The sequence below is a fragment of the Panicum virgatum genome, chromosome 9N, assembly GCF_016808335.1.
Source record: "Panicum virgatum strain AP13 chromosome 9N, P.virgatum_v5, whole genome shotgun sequence".
Classification (NCBI taxonomy): Eukaryota; Viridiplantae; Streptophyta; class Magnoliopsida; order Poales; family Poaceae; genus Panicum; species Panicum virgatum.
This window is the reverse complement of record NC_053153.1, coordinates 47,701,199-47,712,556: the sequence shown is the minus strand read 5'-3', so window position 1 is coordinate 47,712,556 and position 11,358 is coordinate 47,701,199. Positions and strand designations below refer to the sequence as shown.

Genomic DNA, 11,358 nt, shown 5'->3' with positions numbered 1-11,358 from the left:
TTTTGAATTGATCCTGAAGCTCCTTCCCAGAGGGTTTACATGCGCCATTGTAGTATTGATCAAATAGTTAATGACAAGCAGAAACAAGAACTGGAATATCAGAGAAGTGCTTAGAATTGAAGAATGTGGCCCTGTTTAACTAGCGAGCTAAGGAATTGAGCATTCAGCGGGGTGGTGTCATTGAGTGCTACATATTCGCACTAGAAGGATGATTTGACTGCCACCATTTAATCTTTAAAAGATCTAGCTTCTAGAATATAAGGCTATTGTAAAAATCTGTAGGTTTTACAGTAAGCTGCATCCGCAGCTTTTGTGTAACATATGATTCACTGACTGACTGGTGAGAGGAAAGGATAAAAGTTCATAGTAGTGATGCTGTGCCCATCATATTGGAGGACGAAGTGCTTCTAGCCTTGCTGTTGTGAGATAGGTGTATAACATGGTAGCACGATCCATATTCTAATCTATTAAACATATGCCATCATTTTGGTTCGGTCGCAGCTGTAGCAAGATTTAGACGTCTCAGATCCTTGGCTGCATCGATATGTCACCGCAAAAGCTATGCACGCCCTCTTCACAAGTCAATTACTAATAATTTTCAATCAGAACAAAAACTTCTGGAAAGTGGAACTAGGTCTCAAGGGGAACCTTCAGTAGCAGCTGGTAAATGAATCCATGAGTTGTCCAGTTTGCCTTTATCTTCTAAGTTCAGAAAGATGTTCTAAGTATCCACTGTATCCACGAAATCAGCTGACGCCTCAATCGACAACATAGCATCAGGTTATAGAGGATGAAAGCAAGCCTCGCATCTCAAGAGGACTAGCTACAACACCTTGGTGCAAAGACGCTTGACATTCAAGGTAGGCACTCAGTTAAATGATTTACACAGGTTGGGCGCAGGACCAGAAACATTTTTTTTTCTAATACTACGCCCACCCACATGCTGCATTTCTTTGATTTCTGATATGCACTTCCTGTCAAAGCTAACACCCATCCCATTGCTATGTACAACCTAGAAAATCTATTAGTTGCCACTGTTACATGGCTGGCTGGCATCTGTTAATGGGCTCCATCTTGGCAATGCTTCAGCTCCCGCTTAAAAGCCTCTTGTATTTGCTTTGCACGAGGCTTAGAAGGAAGTCAGTAAATATGTGCTCATATCCTGGCATCTTGCCATACCCTGCAGAATTTAAGCTACAACAATCAGAAAACACAAATAGCAATGTAACACTTTCCCTTGCAACAAATTGAGTGTCGTATTGATGGTCATATAATATGCTTTGAGAGCAGTTCTGGAAAGGTAAAGAAGCTTATGCAACAGCAAAGATTATAAAACTGGTCTTGGCATGTATAAGTTTACCCGAACGAATTTGTTATGATCTTATCTCAAATAGATCATGCTGTAGTCATATTGAAAATGTCTTGAAAATTCACCAAGAAGCACATGTGTTGCTAAAAACATGTGCATAAAATGGCGTTTGTGGCAACTGTACAAATGAAGCAACAGCAATATGCTTAGGGTGTGTTTGATTGCTCGAATGTGATTCCATAGAGTCGCATCATATATATCCTGGATGAGTGGAAGCAGGCTGTGTGGATGCAACACCTTGAAGAAAACAGTGTTTGGTTGGTTGCATGGCAGATGCAGTAATCCTGCATCTGCGGATGCAATAACCCTGCGAAGATGTTTCGTTGCATGTATGAATGGATGCAGGGAATATTTAACTGAGACTGACATGTGGGTTCTACACTGTGCGGTTGCATCCACCAGGCCTGGCCCCAGAGAGACGCTGGACTTAAGCGTTTCTGCCAGTGCAAGATGCCAGCATATTTGTGTCTCCGTTGGACCATGCTGCCACAGTGGAGTCAGGCAAACAAACACACTTCTTTTACAGATTTACAGATATACGGATGAGTGGATGCAGGGAGGCTGGCATCCAGCCAACCAAACACGCCCTTAGCTGCTACACAAAAGTGGCTACATGCTTTCCATAATCTAATCCAAACAAAGGTTTACGCCCTAGAGATTCATTGAGAGAATTCAGCTGAAAAGAGAGCTGTCACGCACAAAGCTATAGACTTTACAAACTGCATGCGCTATAACTTGCTTGTGCACAAAAACACATGGGGAGTAAAATAGAGCCAACAGAAAACATTGAAAAGAGTAACTTACCAGGAAAATAGTTGATGTCAATGACATAGTACCGATCCTTTCTTCCATGTTCTCTAATCATATCTATGTTAAACAGTCTAAGACCCTGGTATATTCAAAAGTGTCAAGCGAGCACATAAATGTCAAGTGTTGCATAGGGCTTATATATAATGAGATTTCCATACCAGTCGGCGTCGAAGCTCCTTGCCGAGTTTCTCTAGAAGTGGCTTTGGAGGAAGTTCTGTCATAAGAGCAAAAATATAATTAACAGGGAAATTAATAAATTGACACCTCTTCTAAGAGACTAAACAACTTCAGTAGAATTTATTTTAAGGATAAAAAATGGCATACAGGTCATTCATCAGGGCAGTTATACCTGAACTAAAGGACTCAGGCGTAGTAAGCATGTTGCAATAATTTAAACCAACGCAGATGTAACAATTTCACTTGTACAGGAACTTTACCTGCAATACAAGGGTCAACATCTGCATCTTCTGCATTATTCGTGGCACAGGAAACTCTTGGAAACCGAAAGATGCCATCATTGTTTCCCAAGTCATATGTGTTAAAATCAGGAAGTGAAAACCGGCGGACAACCTGTATAGTTTCACCAACAATATATACCTTAAAAAGGATCCCACCTATATAGACAACAAAATCAGTTTCAATATAGACCAATAGTTTGCAAGTATAAACAGGGAATAATTAAATGTTTACCATGGTTGACAAATTCCTGAAGAACTAAAGGAGGATCAAGCAAAGGCAGTGATGCCTCCACATATGCAAGGGATAGCTCATGAGATTTTGATGTTCCATCAACAACCAATGGCTTGGCAACTGCAAAAGGAGAATTGTTCACATTAGAAACATATAGGATTTTACCCTTTCTCATTTTCAAAAAGTTACATCTTATGAACAAGGAAGCATAGAAGATACAGCATGCTAGAACAAAAAATAAATGGAGGCAAAACTTAAACCATTGCCAGAGAATTTTCAAACCATATAGTGTTGCCTTCATCATTAGTTGAATTGGAAGGAATAATGCAAGAGCAAATTTGATAACAGCAAACATCCCTATTATACTATATATCGAGACCAGTGTCCCCTCATTGCCATGTAACCACTCACTACTAAACACTAACAAGCTAGTATGCATTTTCAATATTGACTCATAAAAGACCCATAGATGTGGAGAAAAAGTTTGCAAATCCTAATTCGTTTCATATTTCTGTCCTTCCCTTGAAAGGTACATTTTGCATACAGCAATGAAGCACATAATGAAAACTACAGAAAAAAAAAGAAGCCTAATCCAAAAACAAAAGAGATAGATAATTAAACATCCAAATAGTAGATCAGCAAAGGAAAATTAACTCTGGTAAAATAAATTAATAGCAAAGAAATGGAAGTTACTAATTCTGGAGCATCATAATATAGGTCACATTAACACTAAACACATACCCCCTCCATCCCAAAAGACTGTTCTTTTAAAAAATTTCAGACAGTACTCATACTAAGAAATGACCTTGTTGCCCCTAATTACTATAGCAATTGTGATTGAAAACCGTGTTGTTTATTTGGTTTTCTAGATCCTCAATAAATGCATATGCATTGTAACTAGAAAAATAGAATCTACTAAGAATTGATTGGCTCTATGTGGTTTTCAATACAATTTTTCTTGGTACTTGACATTGCTTTAATTAGATGGATCTTGTCACGAATGGAAGAGGGGAAGGAGAAGTGAACTGGTCAGTTGTATTGAGATATGCCCAAAGGGCTATATATACAAGAGGAGACCCCAAACCCTAGACTAGTACAATGACACTTATACCCTTAACACCCCCTCTCAAATGCAACGTGAATGCAATGACGTTGCATTTGAAGAGTTGATACTAATTACTAGACTTAAACAGAAATATGAAATTGATACATCCGAAGTCCAAAATCAAAGACGACATCAAAGCGTGCAACTCTTGAACTTGTCGATATAGAAAATGCTCCTCCACAAGAGGGTATTGCCTTCACAACCGTACTTCAGCAAATAACCCGAGTCTTCACAAACCAGCACGTCAACTCTTCAAACTTGAACCTTGCGTTGGAGACTTTAAACTCGACAAGAATAGTGAAATGTGTCAAACCAGCCAAAGATAGAAATCACCACTGCAAGACGGCAAGTGGCGAGACAGGAAGGTGATGACGACAAATGGACGGCCATTGATCAATGACGTGGAGCAAGACAGCTCCGAAAGGGATCAAGAGGGCATTGTCGCACCACAATGATGATGATAAGATTAGCCAAATCGACAGGACTCAGCTAACCATAAAGCAAAGAAGATGGCTGACTGACAACTTGAATATGTGGACACGCACGGCATTGATGAACTCGAGAAATGTATCTGGACTTGGATTGAGACTGACTTGGATGAATATGACATTATACTATGGATAGAGGCAGCAGCAAGCAACAAGCAAAAGCGAACTATGGATGGAAGCAGCCTAGCAGCAGACACATAGCAGTAAACACAATCAAAAGATAAATTTCAGCAGCATGAGATGGATAAAACTGCAGATAAGTCACCAATTTGAACCAGTGTGGCTACTGAAATTAGCATCTCAGCCCTCACAGCCCAGCCAGAGGTTATAGTGTAGGCCCAAGTGCAGCTGCACCCATTAACGTGTGGCCCAACACCAAAAAAAAAAAACGTCTTCCAGTGCCCTCTATCCAAACCTGAGCAGCGGTAGAACAGAGCTCTGCCTCTGGGCAGAGCAGCAGAGACAGGCGCACGGATGGCGGCAGGAAGCCGCAGGGGCATCGGGAGGGCGGCCGGACGGGGATGAGGATGGCCGCGACAGGCGGCAAAGTGAAAAGGCGCGGACGGCCGCGAGCGACGAGCGGTGCGCGCGAACAGAGGAAGGCGGGCCGCGGACGTGCGGCGCGCACGGACGGCCGCGGACGCGCGGGCGGAGCGGGTGGAGGCGCGCAGACGCGAGGACGAGCCGGCGGGGACGGACGCCGCAACGGGTGGATCCGCGACGGCAGAGGCCGCCGTGACGGGCGGACGGCGGGCTCCGCAACAGGACGGGCCGTGACGGGGCGGAGACGATGCGCCGGCGGAGGAGGCGAAGCGGCGACGGGACGACGGTGGGGCGGAGCTGAACTGGGCGGACGACGGCGCCCGACGGGGAAAAAAAATGGGTACGCTGCTCTCTTGCTGCTGCTGTGACTCAAACTGGAAAGGAAAATGGGTTTGGGGCTTGACGGAGATGCCGCCCCCAGGAGCAAGATCGATGCTCCCAGGGGCAGCGCAGCGGGATGACGAGGGTGGTGGACTTAGATCGAGACCTGCTCTGATTCCATGTCACGAATGGAAGAGGGGAAGGAGAAGTGAACTGGTCAGTTGTATTAAGATATGCCCAAAGGGCTATATATACAAGAGGAGACCCCAAACCCTAGACTAGTACAATGACACTTATACCCTTAACAGTATTGAGATATGCCCAAAGGGCTATATATACAAGAGGAGACCCCAAACCCTAGACTAGTACAATGACACTTATACCCTTAACAGATCTTACTACAAGCTAAACACTCTTTGTAGGACAAATTTTAAAGGCTAAAACAACAGTCTTTTTGAGACGGAGGGAGTAATTTCATCAATAAGTCAACAAAATACAACTATTTATACCCGTATTGGAAAGTTTAAATGAACCAGCATACAATTTTCGAGTACAAGTTCAATGCAAAAAATTCTAGATATAGTACATCTTCAAAGCCAGAAACTTCTTCATACTATTTTCATGATTTATCATTGAGGGATAACAGGATCATAATTATGTATGAATAACTCACCTAAGGGCAAGGTTAGTCCAGCCTTGATAACTGCATCAGGTATGGAAGACGGATCTTTCATGATCACCAACTGCCGTGGAGTGCAAACTTCGCCTGAAACAATTAATCACAAGAAATAATTAAGTGAAAAGCTCATAGGATAAAAGTGCATAACTCATTTCCAGCCACATACTCACATGGCAAGACTAAAATTGTAATTTTACACTTTGAGCAAGTTAGAGAACTATGAGCATTTCAGAAAGTAGAGCTCCCAGTGTCTCTGATTCCATGCCAATAATTATCCTATCAATAACTTGAACAATGAACTTATTAGGAATTGATGATAACAGTTGAATTTGACTCTCCCTCCCTCCTCTCCATCTCTGCTACTCTAGATCACGACATATCAAATTAACTTATACACACATAATAAGAGCAAATTGAACTCATCACATATATCTATTTGCTAACATTGAAGTTACCAAAAAAAAAATACCATAGCCATTGGACAAGTTCAGATCAGCAACTTCTTGAAGCATGGACTGGCGATTGTGCAAATGCTGGATAGCATTTGGTGGATCGAGGACAGTCACTTCTGGATGCTCTTCACGATAATCCTTCAAGAACATTAAAGAAGTGAATATATGCAGAAGAAAACACAGCGCTGAGTACTTAGAATGTTTAGCATGAAAGTACTGCAATAATCCTCACAACTCTGCAATCTGGCTTTAAACTGAAACATAATATCTAAATTGCATGTTGCAGATGGAAAGAACTATACAAGAAACATGATAGTAGCTATGCTCGATGCAGAGCCAGTTTGAGGTCTACACAACTACAGATTGCACACAGAAGGTTTCCACTTTGGTGTTCAGGGCCTACCTCCAGAACTTGCTGCCACTCCTTGCTAGTAAGCTAACAAAAAGCACGCACAAAACTCAGTCAGAAGCAAACAAAATGAGCACAGAGTACGAAGACAGGTTCTGAAAATAAGATGCAGGAAATCGAACATTCTCTTATAGATTGGGGCCAGAGAGGTACATCTGGATGTAACCTATGTACTCCCTCCATTCTCATATGATGGGCACATTTCAAAAGAAAAAGTTAAAGTTTTCACATACGATTGGCATATATACTGGACGATGCCTCATGAGAGATGCAGCCTAGGTAAGCAGCGCCATCTCGCATTTACTCCATACCACGCGTGGGAATTCAATCGTCAACTACATGGACTCATTTGCATGCACGTTGGACGAGCGTGCCTTGGCGTGGACACCGAAGCGTCACGAGATTAACAGCTGGTTTTCACGAGGAAAATCTAATGACGGGAGTAAATGGGATGATAAGCACACTTGTTTGCCTTGTGAGAATGGAGGGAGTAAGAAATAAAAGATACCCAAAACTGCAATATCATCTCAACAGAAAGACCAAGTTACGGACCTTGTGCAAAATAATGTCAAACGGGCCTTGTTCAAAGAGAGGACGAGTCTCATCAATTGATACGAAATGAATGCCTTTCTTCCTGAACAAATGCAGTATTACGGAACAGTTGAAAACACTCATCAAATAGTATAAAGGGGCAGGTAAGAGCATACTGGTCATATTTACACAAAAATGAATAGAGAAAAAAGAGCAGAACCATCTGAAAGCAACATATGAAATTCTATTGAGGCAGCTTTAACAGCACACCGTAATAAATAGATGCATAAAAATTGAAGTAGCAGGGATATTCACATATTGGAAATATAATTCAAGATTTTCCTGGATGTAACACAGACTCTACTTGATTTTGGGAGAGGAAACAAAGAAATAATGTATAAACCTCTTCAAAGGAAACTTAAAAGTGACTAAAAATCATATGGAGGTTGTACTGGCTTGAAGTTTCTCAAAGTTTTACTATAGCTTTGGTCATTTAGGAAATTCATATTCTTCCAAATATAGCAAAGAATAATGTGCGTATTGTACATATGTACATTATCTGTTGTTTAAAATTTGACTGATATGCTTCAGTACACATTAGCTGAACACTAATCCTAACCATTTAATGTGCAGGAAGCCAACAGGTACACTTACACCATAGCATCCAGCCTTTCTTCAAGTGAGGTAACATATCACAAATGTAACTAACAAATCAGTAAACCGAACCATAAAGGTTCTCTAGTTAGGGCAGATCACACTAATGATTTTTAGAAAATTAATAAAAAATAGTGTTGCATGTTATTCCTTCCTTCAGATAGAACCTTGAATGCAGCCAAGACTGGAGCTATATGCTAGCTAGGACAAAGCAGGAAATAAATCTCATAATACAATTCAATGGTTCTACTAAAGAAGGTAAATCTAGTAGACCAAAAATTATTTTGTCTACATCAATCGTAAGTGATGCTGGAGCTAAATATGCAATATCGAGCTCATTCATGATATTCACACTTAAAACTACAACACTGGAAGAACTGAGAATAACTGCAGTTGCACAGACGGTGCTAAAAAGGGCATTTCATATTGTACTTGAAGCGGCTTAAGCCTCTAAATGGAAACAAATTACTAAATTCACCTAATGGAACATGACTTCAAAAACACACCAGTCTATCAATAAATCTAGAACAATAAACATAGTTGATTTTTTTAAGCTTAAGTACTTAAAAAGACTTATAGAAACATGCAAAAATTACACAAACTATACTTCAAAATTATACAAACTATGCTTCAAAATGTTCTTCAAAAAAAAATCTCTTCTAGCAGACAAAGCAAAGGCATTCCCTGTTCCAGTTCATTTATTTCCTTTTGCACAATGTTTTGTTTATGTGAGCATGCACCAAGTCTTGGTCAAATTAAAACATCCATATAATAGTTTAATTTGGAGTGAGTCTTGAGTCAGTCAAGGAAGTTTTAGACATCGCCCAACAAACAGGACAGATTATTTTGGTCACCAGTGGTCATTTTAAAGACATACCCCAAGACATTTGATGTACTTAGCCACAAGAATATTCCAACATGAGAATCCCAGATACCAACCAAATATGATGTGCATACAAAATTACTCATTTCCAAATCAGCACAGCAATAAGCTATTCAAAGGGTCAGGTCAACACAACAGAAAAGTAAATACGACCACTGATAGCTTGTGTCAGAATTAAGTAATTAACATCTCACAATCAAGCACCTTAGATTCCTTGAAATACTAGTAAAGTATTATGCCCTCAGTTTTTAGCTAAGATAACTCATACAGAAGCTACTCTCACTACCCAATTGACTCCCACAAGATCACAAGGTTTCAATTCGTCACTCCTTGTCGCTAGAGAATACACAGTCAATTCCCTTCCATTCCATCCAAAACCTTAGAAATCAAATCACTTCCGCCACTTCCTACCTTCTAATTCAACATAGATCACTTAACCATAGAGGATATCCAATGAGGGTAACAACATAATCTGATCAGGCAATGCAAATTGCATATTTAAATTGACTTGCCCTTAAGGCCCTAACCACCAATCCACCATTTCCTTTGCGTTGTTCCAGAATAATTAAATTAAACAGAAACCACACAACAGATTCCAGCTTTGACGCGGGGGATCAGCAGGTCTCGTCTTTTACCTAGCGAGCGCGAGCAGCTTGGGCTGCAGGAAGCTCTTGACCTTCTTCTTGGTGAGGGCGTAGCCCACCACCAGCCGCTGCTGGGCGGGCGGCGGGGACAAGGGCACAGGCTCCCCCGCCACAGCCGCACCGGCAACCGTTTCGTCGTCCGACACCTCCCCGTGCACCCTCATCCCCACAAACCCTAATCCTAACCCCGCCCAGGAATGGCGATGAAACCGACCACCAACGAAAAAAGTCCTCGAAAAATCTGGGAAAAAATCCAGGAAAAATCCGGGGCGATCGGGGGAGGAATTCGCGGACTGGGATGGTTCAAGGTGGGATCAGGGAGCAGATAAGATTATTTTCTTGCCCGAAGTTTTTGTATTGTTTTTGGAGCTTTGCGTTTTAATGGCGAGGCGAGAGTGAGGAGAGAGAGGAGGTTGGGGGAGAGAGAGAGAAAGGGGAGAGGAGTCGAGAGAGCAAGCAAGCAGAGGAAGAGCAGGCGGGTATTTGTAGATGACGGAGGGAGCGGAGCACGGGGCTGCTGCTCGGATCCTCTGCGGCTGCGCAACCCTGTGGCTTCTCCACTCTGACGGTCTGACCTAGTGACCTTCCACCAAGTGTGAAGGAGAAGGAAGTCATGTTCAGATGCACTGTGTAAGGCAATAAAAATTATCCTATTCCATACATGCTAGTCGTAATTTTAGAGGTTCCGTATCCTTATGTATACTCTCCATTCTAAATTGTAGATCATTTTAATAAATTTAAATACATAATTTTACTATTCACCTATATATACAATATATGTAGACACATAGTATAAACTATGTATCTAGGTTTGTCAAAACGAATTGAACGGGAGGAGTATTTATATGATGTACAAAATTGAAAGATGTGACAGGATGGTTAAGCTATTTTCAGTCATAGTTTCACCGTACCAATGATTTTATAACATAGATTTAAGTTTTCCAACCTTTTGTCAATAATTTTCTATATATTTTGATGTATTTGAGAAACATATGTTTGTCAGTAAACTTTGGATACGATGTGAATATCGGTTTCTCCACTTTTAAGTTTTAAAATTTACAAACAAATACAAGATACATGGAAAGGACCATTTTCCATATATTTTCATGTTTCATGTTGAAGTTTGGATAATTTCTAAGTCAAACAATGTAGTCTACTTAAACCTGATTCCCTAACCTCATGATATTATGTAATTTCTTTATTTTAAAATATATGATTTTTAGGATATATTTAAGAACTTGGGATAAAATCTTGTGTGGAATAACTTTGTTTGTGGTGGGTGTGGATGGCCATGGGGGAGGGGCAATGCATGTTTAAACTTTGTTGCAATGAGAAATGAACTTTGGCTATTACTAACAATTTGTAGTACATTTCTATGCATGTGGTAGATGATGCCATATTGCTACAACTAGGATATGGAAGCACGCAAGGAATTGCTTTGTTAGAACATGAACACTATAACCTATTAAAGTTGTGCCTTTTAAGAACCAGTATATTCCTTCAAGTTTTTTATGGATATATTGAAAATATATAATGGCACAAAAATCTTCTTCGGCATAATTTTTCCCTCCTTGAAGAATCATTCTTCTCCACTTTTATGCACTAGTAATAGTTGCATTGACTTTTATAGTATGCATATCTTAACGCACATATTATGGATACAACGAAGGGAATATGTTGTCAGATCTTTAAAATCGGTGAGAATTATTATATGCATCATATTATCGATGGCAATGCCCCTCGTTGCTTTGAGACCAATTAACCCAACATACGAATATAC

The 11,358-nt window shown here is 40.6% G+C and overlaps 1 protein-coding gene across 2 annotated transcripts; it reads right to left on the bottom strand.

Moving 5' to 3' along the window:
- Nucleotides 1-637: 637 nt before the first annotated feature.
- On the bottom strand, nt 638-10,038 carry LOC120687250 (inositol-tetrakisphosphate 1-kinase 1). 2 transcript variants are annotated; one of them, XM_039969239.1, is made up of 10 exons: nt 9,570-10,038; nt 7,419-7,500; nt 6,861-6,893; nt 6,475-6,595; nt 6,000-6,092; nt 2,870-2,989; nt 2,617-2,793; nt 2,338-2,393; nt 2,174-2,258; nt 638-1,180 (listed from the first exon to the last, which is right to left on the bottom strand). In XM_039969239.1, exons 1-10 carry the CDS (start codon nt 9,740-9,742, stop codon nt 1,086-1,088), a joined length of 1,035 nt encoding a protein of 344 aa, XP_039825173.1. In that variant the 5' UTR covers nt 9,743-10,038; the 3' UTR covers nt 638-1,085. The 2 variants fall into 2 exon arrangements, with proteins under 2 accessions (XP_039825173.1, XP_039825174.1); XM_039969240.1 differs by lacking the exon at nt 9,570-10,038 and having other exon boundaries at nt 6,861-7,296; nt 7,419-7,509.
- Nucleotides 10,039-11,358: the final 1,320 nt, after the last annotated feature.